The sequence below is a fragment of the Charadrius vociferus genome, unplaced genomic scaffold, assembly GCF_000708025.1.
Source record: "Charadrius vociferus isolate BGI_N301 unplaced genomic scaffold, ASM70802v2 scaffold516, whole genome shotgun sequence".
Taxonomy (NCBI): Eukaryota; Metazoa; Chordata; class Aves; order Charadriiformes; family Charadriidae; genus Charadrius; species Charadrius vociferus.
In genome coordinates, this window is record NW_009648777.1 from 26,831 (window position 1) to 47,381 (window position 20,551).

At 43.1% G+C, this 20,551-nt stretch overlaps 1 protein-coding gene across 2 annotated transcripts; it reads right to left on the reverse strand.

Moving 5' to 3' along the window:
- Positions 1–445: 445 nt before the first annotated feature.
- On the reverse strand, positions 446–19,240 carry G3BP2 (GTPase activating protein (SH3 domain) binding protein 2). 2 transcript variants are annotated; one of them, XM_009886746.1, is made up of 11 exons: positions 19,133–19,240; positions 14,519–14,600; positions 13,304–13,477; positions 12,294–12,384; positions 11,229–11,331; positions 10,282–10,462; positions 9,213–9,311; positions 4,635–4,737; positions 2,917–3,045; positions 2,606–2,724; positions 446–1,830 (listed from the first exon to the last, which is right to left on the reverse strand). In XM_009886746.1, the coding sequence occupies exons 1-11, from the start codon at positions 19,225–19,227 to the stop codon at positions 1,558–1,560; spliced, it is 1,449 nt and encodes a 482-aa protein (XP_009885048.1). In that variant the 5' UTR covers positions 19,228–19,240; the 3' UTR covers positions 446–1,557. The 2 variants fall into 2 exon arrangements, with proteins under 2 accessions (XP_009885048.1, XP_009885049.1); XM_009886747.1 differs by lacking the exon at positions 9,213–9,311.
- Between the last annotated feature and the right edge of the window lie 1,311 nt (positions 19,241–20,551).

Below are 20,551 nucleotides of genomic sequence, written 5' to 3' on the forward strand. Positions count from 1 at the left end.
CGGGAATGCGCTCCAGCATGTCATCCCGAAACAGACCTCTCCACTGGAAAAACCCACCAGTCAAACAGAAGAAGAGGTTTTCTCCTTGCTATCCTTCAGTCCGGAGCCACATAAGTGTCAACTTCAGCTGAGAGTTATGTGCAAAATGAGTAAGAGTTTTTCAAAAAGCGCAACTGGAAAATGCAAATACTTAAGAGCTGCTGCTTTGTTCTCTGAAAATTGCAGTATCCTCGTTTGATAAGCTCACCCTCACAAAGGATGCCCAGTTCCAGCGACTACGAGCTGGCCGAAAGCGTTCACCGTTCTTGACTGACTTCTGAAATTCACGCCCAAGAGAGAGATTTCAACTCCGCTTTCTTAAACTCGGACATTGATTAAAGAGAAGAGACAACCTGGAGACTAGTTGGATGCCTTCTTCCTCCCTTCCCCCCCTCTGCAAAAAAACAGGCGAACTTGTTAAGTGAAGAGCAAGGTGGATGATAATTTCAGCAACGTTTACTGATTGAAAGATACTGCAATTTTTTTTTTAATACAATTTTTCAATGATTTCCTTTAAATGCTTTGCAGCCGATCGGCTTTGCAGCACAGTAATTCATACACTATACTGTACAAAATCACCAGCAAGACTGGAATGATGTATTCATAGAAGGCACCATCATGCTTATTACATTACCAGAGAACTCAAATACAGTCAAGACAAATTTCACTGTACAATGCTTATCGAAGGGGACGGGGGAAGGAGGAGTGTGTTGAGCAGCCATCCCTGTACTGAAGAGGGGCAGATAGAAAAACCTGACGTGAGCTATCAAACTTGTTGCGGACTCAGGGCTACGCCTTTGAAACTCTGGGTTCTGTTTAGTTTACAGCTAAATGGATTCCTTCTGGAATAAACTTGTAGTCTTATTAAGGTTTGTGTGTGTACATATGTTGGTCACAGCAAGCAGATCAGATGCCCGCATCGTTTCACAAGCTATTCTGTCTGAATAAGAGGATGAAGGTTTTTTTTCCCCCGATGCCTCCTGCAGATGTCAATAGAAATGAGTTCAGAGTACCCATTAGTGCATTTTGATGAGTGCGTAAACACGAGTTTGTTTGGAGCCAAGTGTTCTAAGAAGGAAAAGAAAAAAGGCAAGCTTCTCCAATTGCACAAATTGCACTATTTGTGTTTCCAACAGTAATAGGCAGAAACAGTAACACTTACACAAAATGTGCAGCAGAGGGTTTTTGACTGAAAGGACCTGAATTCTATTGGGCGTGTCCTTTAGTTCACTTTTGTTGCAGATAGTTAACCGGTCTTTTTTTTTTCTTTTTCTTTTTTTTTTTTTTCAGTCCTCAATTCTCCAAGTCTACATTTATAAATTAACAGTGTGACTCCTGTTGTGAAACTGGGGAAAGAACGTCCACCTCAATTTAAACTGGAAACCAAAGGATGCTTTCACATCAAAGAAATGATCAGAAGGGCTGTGTCACATTCCAAAGCCAAAAAAAAAATTAACAAGAATGCAAACACGATGGATAATGTACCACTGCCAAGACTGTCTGCCCACAGTGGAGACTTCAGCGACGCTGTCCAGTGAAACGGCCTTCCATCTGCCCGGTTCCTCGTCCAGAGCCAAGTTTCTGTGCCATGCCACCTCTCGGAGGGGGTCCTCTTCCATCACGGTCTCGCATCATGCCACCACCCACTATTCCACGGGGACCCCCAGGGCCTCTATCATTGCGGCGAATATCCCTACGATCATCGCCTCCACCTCGGGTCTCTCTCTCACGAGCGGCTCTTGTTTTTTTCTCTTCTACGTTCAAGCGCACCTCACCCCGGAACATAATAGGCTTACAGGGAAAAGTTTTCAAGGCACACGTTAGTCACCGTTTCACAAAGTCCACTTATACAAGGCATATGAAAACACTGCATTCGCCGCGTGCCTCGGCCTACCTTCCCTCACCCGCGAAAGAGAAAAACTAACTGGTAAGGGTTCCCTGCAGCACGTAGCCTTAGCCCTAGAGGTCTACGGTAAATGCAACGGCCTTTTTAAATTCATTTGGCACGCAAGGAATTAAAATGACTTTCTCAAGTAAGGGCAGGGTTGTCTTTAGCCTCTTCACTGCTGGTTTTAGCCTTTTCACTTCAGGGCTACAGTTCCTGAAGAACTGCTCTACCAGGTCTCACTCCCGCATACTAGAAATGAAAACTGCTGCTTTCTCCTCTCAAATTCCTCAAGTCCCAACCGCAAGTAATCCTGCTCCTTTTTCTCAGCCCCAGGATGCAGAATTCAGAGATCCATGCGATGCCCCTCTAAAAGGTGACGTACTCGACTTTCAGCTTAAAAGGATCTCTAAAAGCAAGCGTTAAGCTGCATGTGCTGTCTATGTGCAGAGGTAAAAAACCTGAATTTGGTATGATGTGGTTTGAGGAATGCTGGCACAGCTTTCATAAGCTATAGAACGCTTCCAACACAATGAGCGTGCCAAAACTACGTTTTTCTAACAACTGTTGTTAATGAAGGAAAGCTCCAAACAGCAGCAGTGCAAATGGGGATGGCCCGCACTACTCGGGCTGTAAGGCATTCAGTCCGTCCCTTGAGGGTTATCCAGTGCCAATACTTACTTTTGCAACTAAAATTCGTTGGACCGGCTCGGAATCGTCAAATACCACGAAACCAAAATTAGGCAGTTTTCCTCCCACTCCTTTAGTATTTATGCGAAGTTCTACCACGTTTCCAAAGCCTGGAAAAGCACAGGGGAAAAGCCACGTTATCAAAAACCACCGTGCTGGCTCTACCACCCCTCCGCTTCTTCCAGAGAACACCTGTAGCTTTACATCGTGTAAAAGTTCTCCCGTGTGGCCCTAAGTGAACGTTACGTGACTTTCCAACACAGATTTTCTTCTTAGTCTCCGCAGCTGAAATTGCTACTTACTCATGAAGAACTCTTTCAGTTCACTCTCATCGATATCGTGCGGCAAGTTCCCAACAAAGAGCTGGTGGCTGTCGGGATAGCGAATGATTCGACGATTATCTGACTCGTTCTGTTCCATGTCCCCTCGCCCTATCGTCAACAGAAAGAGGAAGGTAGAGCCCTTGAGGTTAGAATATGCGCGTAGATTGGGATGAACACATCTACGAACAGCACCGAGCATGTTTACTCCAACAATCCAGTACCTTCAGCTCTTGAGTGGGTGACACAGTGGGGAGGATACTGTCTTCCTCTTTACACAGTCCTGACAATTTTTTGATAATACCACAAACTATTTGTTTTCTTTTTCTCTTGTTTCCCTGGTTAGGTTAAATAAAGCTGTGTTAACTAAAACATCTGGTATACTGGGAAAGTTTGTTTAAGAGCTTGTTGTTGTATCTTTATTCATTAAAAAGCTCGCTGACTTCCTTTGAAAATAACACGGTACGGCTGAAGCTCTTCCCTTTGGTCAACTGAGATTTCAGCTTCTCCCCGGCCTCTGCTACGCCCAGTGTAAGATCAGCTCTGTTACATGTTTCCTGTGTGACTTGTATTACATTCAAGAGCAGCAGAAATGCAAATTTGCAACTTGATTTAGCCACAAGTTGAAGCTTTGGCTTCCTACTGCAGATGACATGTTAAAAAAACATGAAATGTTAACCAGTAACAGATGCCACGGTTCTTTCTCGGTGTCTTAAATCCTTTCTCTGTCCCTGAGTGAAGATACACTCGCGCTGATAAAAGCCAAAAGCATTTTTAAGCCCAATCCGTACCACAGTTGCACCTGCTGAAAACCTTCCTTAGAACCAGTTTTAGCTAGCTGGTGGAGATGGTTACATTCTCTGAGACTCAACCACTCCTGCAGGCAGCGCTCTGCCAGCTCCCGCCAGCTTTACACTACCACTTCAGGGAAATTGCAAATACCACCCCTCCCCTTAGAATTGATGAAAACGACCAAAATCCTGTAACTCTGGGCTTTTGACTAGATAGCTTTTGCCCAGCGCTGCCCAGAGGTTTGCCAAGCGACCAGGCTGGACCGATGAATGCAACTCAGAAGGCTTTCACCTCTCAACACCACTGCTGACGACTGTCAAGTATGGTGTGTTTTCCAGCCAGACCGTCCTACAGATTTGGGTACTCTGTACGAGAAAGAAAATGCAGAGAGCTGGCTGCTCATAAACTAAGACAAACACGAGGCAGCCAAATCGGGAACAATATTTTAGACAACTACACAAGACGGAAAAATGTGTATAAAATTATTAACTGACTGAGGCTGACACGGTGGGAAGGTTTTCTTCCAAAACAAAGAGCAACAACAGGTATTTATGAACTCTCACTTCCGAGGTTCAGCAAAATCAGAGGACAGGGAAAAAACCATTCACGTTTCCATACCAGCTTTTCGGAACTGCATCGAGCCACACGACAAGTACTCAAGCATATAAGCGAGTGGCCTACTATTAAAACAAATTTCAACAAAACAGAAGCTTGGAAATAATGCCTGATCTTTACAACAACTCACCACCTGCTTGGACTCCAAATCATATTCCCCCATTTCTAGTTGAAGGCAGTAGGAACAGACGGTTCATCATCAGCCAAGCACAACACAGGTACAGACAAGACCCATCAAGGAGACACCTCTCAGTGACTAGTCCCAAGCAGACACACAAGCTGATCCACGTTACCTGGTCGAGGTCCTCGGGGTGGAAAACCTGGTCTTTCCCTGGGACGCTGTTCACGTACACGAGGAGGTTGAGACTGAGCTTCGGGTTTAGTTTCAACTCTCGGCTAAAACAGGAGGAGAACATGCGTTATTGAACACCGGCCCAGTAAAAAATACCCCAAACCCAAAATTCACCAAAACAAAAAACCCCCCACAACACAAGATATAGGCAAGTGGCATGCACAAAATGAACTCCAGAAGACACACAACCACGTCAATGTGTTTGGGAATACTTTTTTTTCACCTCTACAAATTCCTCTGTACCAATCCAGGACTGCAGTGTTCAGTTATCTCTGCTAAAAGGTGCAAAGCAAACATCCCTCAATCAGAGTGTCTCCCCAAAACATGGCTAAAGTGAATTTTCCATGTTTGACCAGGCATTGAGACCCCAACGCTCCGTCATTCAAGAATCCCCCACCCTGACTAAAAAGCCCACATAGATGAAATAAAGCTTCATCATGCCAAGCTCAAACGTCACGTGTTAGGAGGCACTCCGAGATGAACACGAAGAGATAGGCAAATCCTATTTTCTGTCTGTGTCCCTGAGGGATTCTTTTCCTCGAGTGCAGAACAACTATAAGGAAACCATTTTAATACAAAAGGAGAGGAGAACAAAACAAAAGCCCTCAGAAGTGTAATAAGTATTTTTGATACAATTAAAGCCACCTGAAATGACAAGTTCTACACACTGCCTGCTGAGGATATTCTTCAACTTTCCTGATGTCAAAACCGTCATGCTCAAAGCAGAGCCCTTGTATTCTCAGGGACTAGAACATCTATTCCATTTTTGGCAAGCAAAAAATGCTTTAAAGGTAATTTGAGAAAAAGAGGCAGGACAATAAAAATTTTTTCTATGTAGCCTGTTGGTTACTCAAGTGATTTGCAACATGTTTTAAATTCCATTTTCTGTACAACAATCCAGCAGCTGGCTGCTGCTGTGCTGCGTTCCTATCTTAGAAAAACAAAATTATCCTTAGGAGCGTAAAGAAGAACACTAGCTTCTGAGGAAGATTAAACTCAAGGACAGCAGCTATAGGCCCAGACTGATGCGGAGAAGGAGTTTATGTTAAACATCTCCCTTATTTTCCTTTGAGGACTCAAGACAACGGACGGTTCCACCCAAAGAGTACCTCACAGGGGTAAAAAGACTGTATTTTACATGAAACACGCAGGTATTACGCACCAAATAAATGTTTCAGCCCTCCTGTCACTCGTGCTCAACCCCACTTTTCTAGGGCCATTTTTTCAATTCCAAGAATAAGCTAGAAAAGTCAGCCTTCCCGTTAATTCTCTTTTCATTTTAACTCCTCATGGTCACTGCAGCTCCCCTGCCGTCTTTCACTCACACATCTCTACTGCATTATAAATTACACCTCAAAAGCGAAACTCAATACATTCAGACCCCCATTTCTTAGATGCTGACGGCTATCAGGCTTAAACGCTCCATCCTTCCCTCAACCATAGCGAAGACTTGCTAAGTCACTGACGTCCTTCTGTTAAATCCCAAATAACAGTTAACTTGTACCCGCTTGCTTTGCATTTTGCCGAGCTTCTCATCTATCACACAAATACTCTCTGTCTACCCAAACAACAAACAGCTAATCTCGTTAGTTGCTTTCTAATCAGTACCGTCCCTTTTTACAGACAAGACTGCCTCAGTGCTCTCTGGCGCTGCCTGAAGAGGAAAGCACTTGCAAAAACCGTGCTCCCCCAAAGCACTGCAATTATCGGCAGCATCACAAGATCCCTATTAAGAGCTGCCATTTACAGCCCAAGCAGCAGCAGCTAATTGCAACTCCCATTTCAGAGAGAGCACACAAAGTGGACTGAAAGGCACAGAATAAGGATTTCGACAGACAAGGACTAAAGGAGCGCTCAGCCCAGGAGCCAAGAACGCCACAAACCTCAGTCTAACGGAGCTTTGAGAACAACTAAGGAAAAGGTGACATTGTCTCTTCTCTTCAGGATTTCACACGGGGAGGGAAAGGGACCCCTTTCTGCTACCGCAACGCTACTGGCAATGACAGCAAAACCAGCCACAAGTTAGGCTTCACTCACCAACTTTGGAACTGAATACGCCCCTGAAACAGGAGGATGGGACAGAAAGAGCAGGAGAAGAGGTGGCTCCAAAGGCTGGTACAATTCCGTTTTTGAAATCTTGCAAGGCTTAAAAGCTTCTCTAGAGCGAGATGCCTGCCACAATCAAAACGCCCGTGTGCAAAGAACCAACTAGCCAAGCAATCAAACAAGAAACCACACTTCACGTGAAAAAAAACAAGAAAAAACCCCCACGTCCAATCACCAGAATTCCAGTAGCTAGGTTAGATGCATACCTCAGATAGCGACCACACTGTCTCTGGGGTCAATGTGGACCACGCAACTTCCTGAAGGCACTCATCAACAGCTTCCACAAAGGTGCTACACATTTAGAAGAGTCTATCCAGAGTCTGAACGGATTTTAGGTGGTGAGAGAATGCAGCACCTATAAACAGACCTCTCTCTCCCTGAAGTCACCGCTTCCAAGCCAGAAGAGTCAGGGAGCACTGTGCCTGCCTCTGCCCCTCCGGCACCCCTGCGACACCTGACGTCTTAATGCAAGTGAGAGGTCAGAACATCTGAAAATCCAACACAGAGAAGGCCCGATTTAGCAGTGTAGGCAGGTCGATTTCTTATCGCCCACAAGAAGAAAGAGAACAAGAAACGCTGACCTGTTCAACTCCACAGCTGTGAATAAACAGGAACCCAACTGGTTTACATCCAAACCATTGCGTGTGCAGTCCTTTGAGGGGTTCTGAGCTAATGCTACAGAGGCTGCATTTTAACTTGAGAAAAGAGGGGAGAAAAACTGCAGTGATGCAGAGAAAGGAACGAGAAGGACAGCTAACAACTGCTTTGTAACATCGCCAATGCTGGCTAAATCAGCACCCCAAAGGAGCTGCCCATCCACTAGTGCAATCTGCTGTCCTCATTTACATGCACAATATCTGGCATTAACGGATCTGAGAGAACAGGAAGAAGCTAATACTGATCTGTAACCCTTGGAGAAATCGTTCAGGTGCCTTATCTACCAGCTTTCTGCATACCACATCTGAAAAGTGTGCAAGAAAAGGAGCTAAGAACTGACTAATTCTCCCTCCAGAAGAGCTGGGAGTTGAAATTCTTGCCACTCCAGTAGTGTTCAGGAACTTCCACACAGAATTACTTAAACATGAAGTCACAGCAGAAGTAATCTAAAAGGCAGAAAGGATGACAAGCTGCAGGCGCAACACACACGAGCGTAAGGGGACATCTATAAGCTACATTTTGCTTCTTGTACAGATAATTTTAAATTACTTTTGCAGTCACGTTACAAAAATCCACCCGCTCTACTGTAAATAAATCAAAGCCAATGTTGGTTTTGCGTAAGGAAAATCTATTCTGTACTAGAAAAACCACAGTTTTTACTGCTCGAATACCACCTAAACGCTTAAAGCCCTGTTGAAGCTGATGAAGACAGACAGGCTTCCCAACTCATTACGTAGCCATTATCTGATTCCCATGACAGCCCTGTCAGACCAGAAGCAATACCATACAAGGTGGTGGGTTTTTGTTGGTTTGGTTTTTTTTTTCCTTCCTGTTTTCTTTTTTATCACACATTTGGCTGAAGGGCAATCCTAGTCAGGTTCCTCTCTGCCAGTACAAATCGGAGCAGAAACCAGTGCGAAAACAACAGCTGCAATAACCCAGCTGCTCTACTGAAAACTGCAGTCTTTTGAAAAGGTTGGACATGAGCTACCACGACATACAGTCATTCGGTACAGAGTGTCAGTAGAAGAGGTTAAAGCACACATTTTCTATTTTGAGGGTTTTCATACAGATGGAGGCAGCTGAATTGAGTCTCAGACTGTCTCACACCAGCTTGGCATGTGCGGGACACGAGCTATCACCCGGTCAAACTTTCTTTCCTCTTTCCCCTCCTCACCCAGTCAACCTAGGAATGGGAAGACAGCTTTGTCCTGGCAAGGAAACGTGAATCCTTCCATTCCTCACACAGTCTTAAGTTGGTACAGGGTTCTGTGACAAGTTAATTATTAATGGATAATGAAATCCAGCATATTTCTATGGCTACTAGCCTTAAAAGGCAATCTTGCACCTTCTCAGAAACGGTGCTCTCCTTTTGTATCGCTGGGGCACTTCCACCAATGAAATACCCTTTTCAAACACACTTTTGAAAACTATCATTTTGTGGGGAGTTGTTTTTTTGGTATTGTATTCCCCCGCCCCCTCCCCCCAGCTTTGTAAACCAAACCATATCCCAGGTCAAAAAAATTTCCATAGTGATTTCCTCTTTCCACATGAACAGATTTTAATGTCACCATCGCCCAAAGATACACCTGTTACGTGTACGTGCCTGTGCTAGCAACAAGAAGGTGAGTTCATTAACATTTAAGACACAATTAATTTGTGCAATTTAAGTCAAACAAATTGATCTGTTAATTTAAAGAACTGAAGCAGTTTGCAGAAGTAATGAGACAATCCAAGGTGTTCACAGATGGGTTACCTGTGAGACTGGTGCTTTAACATGGGGTGGAATTCCAGAGGAAGAAACAGTACCACTAGGAGGCAGGTTTTTACTGGTCACTGAAGCCCAAGAGAAAGCCTGCAGGAAATGCAACAAACCTAGGCTACTAATCATGGCAAACCACTGACATTCCTACAGGGAAACTCGTCTGCTGAAAATACACTTTCGGTTCACATCTGGCTATTAAATAACGGTTGTGCAAGCATTACAATGAAGACAGAGAAGGATTTGCAGTTGTGGCCGTCTGTGGACTCCAACGGTGTGGAGCAAGTGTGTACCGTGCCCACTATCAGCACCTGAGAGAGCCCAGCTCCCTCGGCAGCCCCAGATCACTGCTTTCCCATGATGTACCCACAGCTAGGACCGAAGACCCCGTAGTGTTGAGTGTCTTCGGCACAAAGAAAGAAAGCGGATGCCAGAAGTCAGAAGTAAAAATGGAAAAGAGAAAAAGGATTGAAAAAAAAGATACGGGAGACACAGTGGAGCTAGAAAATGACCTCTCTCCAGCTTTCACCAGTTCCTCCCATCTCTTTGAAACTACCTAAGTGTAACCATACCAGATGACGCACGGTGTGCATGGTGGTTTTTGATCAGGCATCCTGCCTCTAAGGGAGACAGTCAATGCCTTCAGATTGATTTGGAACCTATACTGCCAGCAATTTTTTCAAGTGTCAATGCGTTATGGTTTTTTTCAAGGAAGAGCAGTGGTTCCCATTGTACGAGATTTTTATTGTTGGTAGTTTGAGGTGTTTTCTTAACATATGTTAACTCCCCATTTAAAAACTCCACATGCATAAAACCACACACACACACTTTACGAGCAGAGCATTAGATTTACGATAGGTGACTTGAGCAGCACTTTAACATGCTTTCCTTCTTTAGTGAAACTTCACATTTTTAGAAGTTTAAGGTTCAAGTCTAGCTGTTCATACAGCATAACACTGAAACGAGGTACCAGTTTGGCCCCTCAAAAAGGCTAATAAGTTCAAACCCGAATCTTCTACTTTACCAGCTGCACCTAGAAGCACAGATATGACTTTCAACTAACCTTTGGTGGTTCTTGTGGTAGTGAAACAGGTTCTACAGGAGGTGGAGATGGAGACTTCTCTTCTAGCTCCTCAAGAGTCTTTTCTTCTACTTCAGCTTTCAGCTCCTCAGTTTTCGTTTCAGATTCCAGTTCCGGCTCAGGTTCATGAGACGATTCTTCCAGCGCCTCCTCGATCCCATTGCTAGAATAATCAAATGCATTTTATGCAGCTTATCAATTGCTTTGTATTTTATGACTTTTTATGAGCTCCGCTATGGTAATGGCTGGTATTAAGAAGATCATTGTTTCCAGTTGCTACCATACGGTACCTAAATATAAAATACTGTGAGAAGGTAAGCTGTACCTTTAAGTTGCGTACAAAGTCAAGATTTTACTCTTGCTGAAGCAAAGACATGTTTTACAATTCTCTGCAGAGAATCTGAAAATCACACAGACATATAAACCCTCTAAGGGATAGGTGCTAAACTCAGGAACTGCTGCTCCGAAAAGAATAGAGGCGCAGTGTGAGACCAAGGAAAGATTAAGCTGTACGCATAAATTAAGCCAATTTTGGAATGAAACCCACAGTTTATTTACAAAAATGCCATACACGTTCCTTACTAAAAGAGTCATGAGTCCTGTTTACTGAAAATCACATGCAACTTCTTCTCTACTCTGTGTGTTCAAAATATAAGGAATCTGAGCTTCTTCACTGCATTAAGTGTGTAGATGAACAGGGTTGCTACCTTTTCACCTCACATTCGAAACCAGAAGTGAAAATACAAACGTAGGAACCTCTCCCCGCTTAAGGAGCAAGGTTTCAAAATAATATAATGTTAACATAACACAGATCCACATTAAGTGCAGTTTCCTAAAGTACCTGTTAAATCACATCCAGAATGCAAAGCCAGAGGAATTTGTAATTTGTATTAAAAAAGGAACTTTATATAATAAAATGAAGTTCTTACGTTACAGGATGGTTTTCATAGTAAGTACCGCTTGCGTTCTCTTGCACAGGTTCAGGTGATGGTTGTCTTTCCTCCTGCTCCTCTTCCACCTCTTCCTCAGACTCTGACACAAAAAGAAAAACTTCCTTAAACATCTCTGAAAGCGTACAGAAGCCACACTTAAAATAAAAGCATATTAAAGTAGAAGTAATCAAAATAAAGCTTCATCCACAAAATAAGGCAAAACTAGCTACAAGAAAAGATAGAAGACCCTTCCACTCGTTCAAGAGGCTTTGTTTCTTACTATTTTCACAAAAGGGAGAAACTAGAGACATAATGCCGCTAGGAAGTTCTGGGAGGAGGGTTCGGGGGACTTCTAAAGCAGCAGATGCTTTTCATATGGTGGCAGTAAAGGGGAAAGATTGGCTTATTAGCTCATAAATCTCAGTACCTAAAACTAAGAAAATTAACCTCAAATACAAGGATGATTGCCTAAGATGCTTTGTTCCACAGAACTGAGATGAAAAAATTCCAGATATTACCCAGCAATCACACGTATATACATTCTGGCTGTACTCTGATTTGCTTTGCCTTAGTGAACAGAGGGGAAAAAACCACCCAGGTCAAGTTCAGCCCCTGAACACAAATGAATTACTGAAAGGGACAATAATATCAAAGTGTACTACATGTCATATCTGAAAACCCAAGGAAATTTTTTTCCTCAAATCAGTTTACCTAAAAATTTGACTGATCAGCAAAATCAAGTCTACCCGATGAAACTACCGGCAGCAAAGGTACCGCTGCTCATTATTTCCATTCTCTGCCGAGCCTTGCCCAGCTCGAGCCGGTTCGGCCATTCAAGGAATAAGGTACCGCTGCCTTCATGTTACAGAATGTTTTGGACCAGCAGATAGTTCCAGTAACATAACCCACACTCCCCGCCTCAGCCCCCTCCCAGATTACTATGCTCCACGAGAATGCAATACAGTTTGCGTCTTTCCATCTCCTCTAGACGCTTCTGAAGGCTCTGCATACACACTAGAAGAACAAGAACAAGACAAACTCGTCATGTACAGTTCTTCTCACCTTCATCAAGTTCTCCTTCTGAATCCCCAAATACTTCATCTTCGTATCTGAAGATATCGTTATGGACATAGAACTTGTTTGGAACAGAACCCTGTAAAAGAGCAACGTGCATTTTTTTGCAGATACGATACATTATCAGTCAACAACAAGGATGGATTAGAGATACAAGCTTTGGGGTACACACCAACATTTTGGAATAGGACTATTTCATTAAAGCCTTTTTCCACGCGGTACCTCTTCTCTAAGCAAACCATTGAACGGTAACTTCACCCAACTGAAAAAGGAAGGTTCAAGCAAAAAAAAAATATTTTGCTAAGTCATGGCAATCATAGGTTCTAACTAAACATAAAGTCCCTCAGTTTCATCACGGAATTTGAATTTCCCCTATTATGAAAACTTTACAATAAAAAAACAGGATGAACTTTTCACAGTATGCTTATAAATTTTTTAACTTTTCTAACTGTACGCTTATAGCATTGCATAGGGAAACAACGAAGAAATTCAAAAGACTAAAAGATTATTAATCATTCACAACACAATAGTCTGCGATGAAGCAGGGGGAGAGAAGTAGAAAGAACACAAGACACCCTTTACCCTTACACAGCTCTGGTCTCGCTAAGAGCTAAATTTGAGCAGTGACTTGTGCAGCATCAAACAACACTCACATTTGCCAGCAGACTTGGAGAAAGCACAGAACTACCCTAGAGACTTGATCTGCAAAGCTCAACATATATTTTTTTTTTATTTATTCGTGCAGCTCCCAAATGCAAGCTCCAACTTGCTTTGGATTACCCCTCCAATATTTCAAGTCTAAGGATGCAAAACAGCTCAGGATGGGTCCAATACACTTGTCTGTCTGCACTCACGTACTGTGACACATTTAATAACAGCCTTCGGGCCAAGCTCTAAAAGCCAGATCGTATCTTTTGCCCCAGTAGGACAAATTTTAGCTACACGTCAGGTTTCCATCATCATTATTTGAAGCAAAACATGATCTTACATATACTTACTTCTGGAGCAAGCACAAAAGTCTGCATGAACCTCCTCATGGGCTGCCCGTTGTTTGACAGCTCTCCCATTACTTGCACAACCACCCCATCACTCAGCGTAGCATGAGCATCCACGTGACGGATCTTGGTGTGGCATTCGCTGAACTGTAATGACATCACTTTCTTGTGTATCTCCTAGGAATAGAGAGTTACATTTTAGCACCACTGAGTTTTGTACAGAGCTTGACACCTCTTAAGTACCCTAGTCTGAACTAACACAAAAGCACCCAACTGAAGCTCAAAAGGTAAATACAGGAACCAAGAAGTGTCTTTCACTGAGAACAGTCTACCTGAGCTCTTCAAACTTTTATTCTTAAGTTTTCCACCAGGATTCAAGTACTTCTCAGAGCATTCAAATAACGTACAACTCGCTATCCGAATTTTCCAGCTGTATTACAACATGTGACCTATTTTAAGGCTTTCTTTTTTTAAAGAGCCTGTGAGAGGGACATGACCTAGCTCGCGCTTAAAAAAACCCAAAACCACCAGCCCCCCAAGCAAAAAAACCCAACCCTCTATGCATCCACGAAGCACCCAAACGTCGTGGGAGCGGGTAACATCTGCATTGCCAAGACTTTTGTACTGCCAAATCAGGTTCCGCTGGTGAAAGGAGAAGAAACCAAACCTGCCCTGGGCTAAAAGCCACATTGCTCAAAGATGCGGCTACCACATAACCCATGCCCCTAGGTGACAGACAGGATGCTGATTAAGAGCTACAACCAAAGTGAAAACTTGCGTTTCCTGGACATATTTCACTTCTTCAAAAGTTATCTTCCACTTTAAGAAAACTCCACTCAGAAGAATTTGATAACACAAAGAATTCCACGTAACACACAAAGATGGAAGTCCCCTTCCCAAGGAACCACTTCTAACTGAAATAAGATACATCAGAGGGCAAGTCTAACAGGTCCTCTTGATTTTGTTTCCCATCCTAAATATATTTTCTGCAGTCCAGATGCAAAGCTGATGTATCCAACACAACTCACAGTAAAAGCAAGAGCAATCAAATAAAAAAATTCAAGCCAACAAATTCCTACCTGCCTCTGAACAGGAGGCAGTATCACAATATGTTATTCACCAGATGAGAAAGTCAAAGTAAATGATAAAGAAAAAGACCGACTTATACAGTAAGTTCTGAACATTAATGAGGACTACAGGACCGATTTTGATACGCACAGCTTGACCGTACACTGCTTCTTGCGGTTTCCCACTGGCATCCAGTCCTCCATGGACGTAAGAAGAATTCCTTCCATAAAACCTGCAAGCAAAGAGACGTAAAGGTCATTGCTATGAAGAAACAGAACCGAATCCAACAAGTATTTTAGCCAAAGGTTGTAGAGCTCAAGGCATCGGGAATTTTGGCACAAACGGAAATTCAAGATATATTTTCCACTTGCGAGGCTCCAAGAATACAGGAACACATAAAGCTTATTATTCAGCATTACAGTTTGCCCAAGATATGTAACGAGCTCCTAAATCAACCTCAACCTTTCACTTGCTTCCTTTAAGCAAGGTGGCCATTTTGGCTTGAAGGTTCCCCAATGTCAAAATCATCTGCCTGCGGTAAAGCCGCGCTACCCAGCCAAACCGTTAGCCTAGGGGGGAAGAATCTGCTTGCCTCTCCTCTGAACCCCGGTTCTCTTCAAAGCTTTGGGCAGTAAGTAGTGATTCTGCCTTGCATTCAGACTGTACGGACAACTTGTCTGACCAGCCAACCCACCTCCCCACCCACCCTGTCTCACTGCTACACGTGGCTGTTATTTCACGCTTCATCTTTCTCAGAAGCAATGGCAAAGGAGCTCATTAGAAAACTCCAAAGTATTAGAAAAGACCAGATTCGTCTTAGGCATCGCAGATGAACACAAAGCCTCCAGAAGAAATGCTGTCTGAAATCAAGTGTCAAAAAGCAGCAAACGAAAGAAGGCCAAACAGAACTGCATCTTACTGCTGCCACAGCAAGGGACAAATTCAGTACTAGAGGTAGCCCAAAAGCAGTGTTCTCTTTCTGTTTCTTACAGTTAGGCAGTGAACAGTAATTCATTTGCATATTGTACATCATTATGTACAATAGCTGAATCGCCACTCGTAGCAGCCTCTACTGTATAACGTTTGACACGAAACTAATATTCCATATTTATGCAAACCAACAAGTAGCAGTTGTGCTTTTGGTCTTGTAAATAGCACAAACCTCTCGACCGCTCCAAAAACCTAAAACCTTACGACCCTCTCGACCCAGCTGCTGGAATGGATTTCAAAAACTTTTACTATGTAATGTACGTATACTTACTTCCAATATTTTTCTTATGTTTCAGGTATCTTTTTGCATCTTCATTCCACTGCCACATTTTGAGTCTAGAACAGTCTAAGTTCTGGTGGGGATTTTTACTGCCAGTTTATAAAGCGTGTGACAAATGCTTAGCATTTTCTGTACGTTTAGATTAATAGCTCAGACAAAAACATCACATCACACCTTTTTTCATTTAGAAGCATGCTTTGCCTTGGGAGTGATTGCCATGAGGTCTGAATGCTAACACTTGCCCTACTTCTACATGATACTGTTATTATCTAACCCTGTACTGTATATAGGAAATAAATTTTTCATTCAGTACTTCTATAAACTCACTGTCACACAGATTAGGAAGGATACAGAACATTTCTCTCTAGTTAAACAAGCCAATGTAGAGGGTCAGTGTTAATGTACAGAATTAAACACTAAAACTTCCACATTTCCCATTTCTTGGTTCATCCTACTAACCCCAGAAACTCTCTCCAGTTCTACTTTCCTGAAAATACCAACCCAAGACTTTAACTCCCATCACTATGTCCACAAAAAAGTCCAGGAATTATTAGATTTTTTTCTTTGGTACCAACTGGATAACCACGGTTTTGAGCACGGTCCGGCACTTCCTAACAGCACAGAAAAACAGAGGTTCAGTGGAAGCAATGCACAAGCAGAAAGAAAACATCTCTTCACGCTCAAAATTCCAAGGTCAGCCCTCTGACAGTCAGCATAACTTATTAAGTGCCTTCACAGGGAAGCCAAGAGTTTTAACTTGCTTCTAAGGAAGTGTTTGTACTCTTTGGTAGGCAGAAAAACTAACAAGAGGGAACTGCAAAACAGGAAAGGACTAAACATTAAGTCCCCAGTTATATGGAATTACAGATTTTCACTTAAGGAGCCAGTAAAGCCATATAAATTTACCTGATGTGCAACAGGCATGCAAACTACACGAAGTAACACCCATTTAGAGGGCAAACTGATCTCTGCTTACCCGTAACCCCCGGATAAGCTTTGGATAATGACTAGTGACAGCATACTCAGTGCTCTTCTCAAGCTTTTAGTAGGATAAACCGGTAACTTGAAGGCGTTTTGTCCAAACTCCCTTATCGCTGCAAGGAGCAGCACATCAGGCACCAGGAAGCCAGGAAAACCAGCATCCTTCTGTTTCTGCGGCAATGAGCAAGCTGCTGTTCAGGCAAACAGCAAGAGGAAGAGGGAAGGTAAGATCCCCTCTCAAGAAGAACGTCATTCGTGAACAAGGTGGGGCCAAAGAGCAGAAAGGCAAATGTGTGCCATATCTGAGCCTGACTAGAGAAAAGTAGCCAGCTCCGCAGCCCCAAAAAAGGGACAGCAGTGACTAACACTGGCTAGAAGACATTTTGCACAACGAGCTCAAGAATCAGCCATGAGTCAACCAAGCCAGATCGAAACCTCTACGACACTTCTGTGCAGAGGTATTTAAGAGAAATTTCACAGATTGTATTGTGAGTGACACTTGTGCCAATTTGAAATTGAACAGAGAGTATTCGTAAGCACAGAGTATCACCTGCACCAGGGGAGCTCCGTGATGCTCCAATAGCACGTGTTAACGTTGATCCAATGGAAGCAATTTTGCCATACTACGGGAAAGCGGGAGGGAAGGCAAACCTGGAACAGGCTGCTCTTCTTTGACAGTTAGGGAGGAAAAACACACCAAGGAGATTTTGCTTCTTAAATCAACACCCCCTTCCCCCCCCCCCTCCAAATTCTGCCAAGGTTACAGCCACTATCATCACAGGTAAACGCTCTTACGAGCGGAATCAAAGACTATTTTCAACAGCAGGTTTAAGGCACGGGTGATTTACCCCAATACACAATTTAACTGCCATCAAAAATAAATGTTACAAAAGGAAAAGGCAATCTCACTGTAGAACCGATATAATTCTCCCTCTGCCTTTGGTATTAAGCTGTGAAGCATGGCCTAATCATCCCTTATAAACTCTTCTCTGTCTCCTTGTTTACGCAAACAATTTCTAGGTTTCAGAGCAAAATGAGAGCACGCTTCACAAGAAACTTGTCTTACTAACTTGGGCTTTTCTATCATTCAAAAATGGCCCTGCGGTTCCGATATCATGATTTCTATTGCATCGTTCCTCAAAACGTAATTGTTGCCTTGAAAAACTGGTATAGTGACACCCTTTCTAAGTCTCTTAAAAGATTTTCAACTGCCTGACCTTTACCGGCAATGGACAGTTATTGGTATCGACAGGATGCTAACCGCTGCCAGACATGCCTAAGAGGTGCCTCCAAAGCTGACTCCAAGGCAAGAGATTCTCTCCCAGGCCCCCCGGGGAGAACACCCAGGCATGGCATGTCCTAAGGAACGCAGTTCTCGGGTCAGAGTGAGCTGTCAGTTCATATATCAGGTATCAATGCATTACATGGACATACTTGTCCAGTTGTTGATCTGATCTGATGCATTTGTTGATGTTTGGGGGCGAGGAAAAATTCTGCAATTGCTAAAAATCCTGCTTTCAACTTCTGTTAGATTACTAAACATACATTAGGAAAGCTTGGAATACACTGCTCAGACACCTTAAAAATAGATTTAAACACATAAACAACATGGTTCCACAGCCGTTCGGTGATTTACGTAAAAATGATACCATTCATTTTCCCTGCCTCAAAGCTACAGATGAAAAGAGGCATTATTCAAATGACTGAATTCTTAAGTAAGCCATCCGAGAGGCCTAACTTGTCCTCAATCACGCAGTCCAATTTTTCACCATCAACCCTGTGTCACGTTCTGAGACAAGACCAGCCCAAGCAGTGATTGCTTTTTGTTTTTTAATACACTGGGCAAAGCTGCTTTCACCTGTATTTATTACAAATCCATGCTGCTCTAAGTCGAAATGTGGAAATGCAAAATCTTAAGTGACAAGCTCTATGTAGTTAATCAAAACCAGAAAAAGGTAAAAAATAAAAGGTAAAAAAAAAAAAAAAGAAGGAAGAAACACATTCAGAGTACCAGTTAAATACCGGACATAGGTAAAACAGAACCTACTGTATTTTCCACCTACCTTGTCCAGGTCATAACATTCATACACAATGTGGATAAAGCTTCTCAGAGGCAATGCAAAATACGGTACCTTGAAATAATTAGCATTCTTGTCTGAGGTACTAAATGCAAGTGCTTAAGTGCTTCCTCTGCCATTTTCTTTCCTTTTCTTTTTTGTCTTTTTAGAAAAGTATTTCTGGAATATGTTCACATTACCGGATGTTTTATCAGCTGAGAAGCAGCTCACTTTCCCACACAGGAAATACCTTGATAAGGTGCCACACATCCATATGATCAGACTTGCTTCTAGAGCCCAAGGAGTTCTGAGTAAGATGAAATAGTTTTCCAAGAGCCCAAAAGTTAGCCAGGTCCATTTCCTCCCATCCTCAGAAATGAATGTTTATCTGATTTATAATGAACAGTACAAACTTTTGTTCAAAAATGTTAGTCACTTTGTGTGTGACAGTGTTACCTGTGCAAGAAGTCAGGAGCTTTATTTAGCAGAGTGTAGTACTGTCGCACGAACTCCCGCCCTACGAGCAGGGGACTTGGCTTCTCCATCACCATTTCTTTGGTACGCAGTGTCAGATGCTGTAATTAAAAATATTCATGTTAGTTTGCAGGCGGCCCTATATATCACAACTTTCCCATAAAAGGATGAGCATAATGATATTAGAATTGAAACAATTATTTGAACAAGAACTTAATTCACCCAAAAATACTCTACCAATTCAGGACACCCTCTCCCCATCTCCTTTGAGTAAGTAAAAAGATTTCAATCAATTCATGCTTTACTTGGACAAAGAGGGAACAGTGAAAACAAAGTTCCTTAAAGAACAGATGCTTTTTAAAACAAGCAAAAAACCACAACACAAAACAAAGGAAAAAACCACAAACAAACAAACAAAAACCCTTTAAAAAAAGTCTCCTCTCTCCAAGTGATCCAATCATCTAACAACCCCGGTGATCCTAAACCAGACCTATTCCAGCATGTTGGTTTCTTTCCTGTACTGAGGAGTTAAACCTGGGGGCAATACTCCGCTTATGGGAGTTACGAGAGTCCAAACGGAAGGGTAGAATCACTTCTGCTCACTACGCTCCTGCTTACACAGCCCAGAACACAACAGCCCTTCATCACTGCACAGGTACGCTGCTGACTCAAGCCCAACTGTTCTGCCAGGACACCAAGGTCCATTTGTGCAAAGCTGCTTCGTATCCAGTCGTTTCCCAACCTTTACTGTTGCACACGGTTTTTCCACGCACATGCAGAACTTGGTAGTTTACCTTTCCTGAACTTTATGATGTTCCTGTCAGCTGTTTCTCCAGCCTATCCCTCCAGAAACTTGCTGTGGCTGACTGCACATCATCCAGGTCACAAGAAAGGTGTTAAACAGCGTTAAACAGCATCAGCCCCCTCACTGTCCCCAGAGAAACTCTGCGAGCAGGCAGCTACCAGGTGGTCTTTGTGTCGCTCACCACAAGCCTTTCATGCTGGCTGTCTTCAGTTTCCCACCCAGCTCGTAGGCTATCTGTCCAATTTGGCTCAAAGGATAGCACAGAAAACCAAGGCCTTACTGAAATCAAGGTAAACCACATCTACTGCACCTTCCTCACCCACTGAGCCATTCGTGTCATCGCAGAAGGCAAGCTAGTAGGTCAGATAGAACTTGCCCTTGGTAAATGCACACTGCCTGCTCCAGACACATTCTTGTCCTTCACGGATCTCAACACAACTCCCAGGAGGACTTGCTTTGCAAGCCTTCCCAGGAATCAAGGAGAAGCTGGCCAACCTGTAATTCCCACAAGTCCCCCTGCCTTGAACGGTTCTTAGTTTTACTTGCTACAGTCCTACCCATCCCTGCTGTCTCGCAGATCATCCATCTCATAAAAT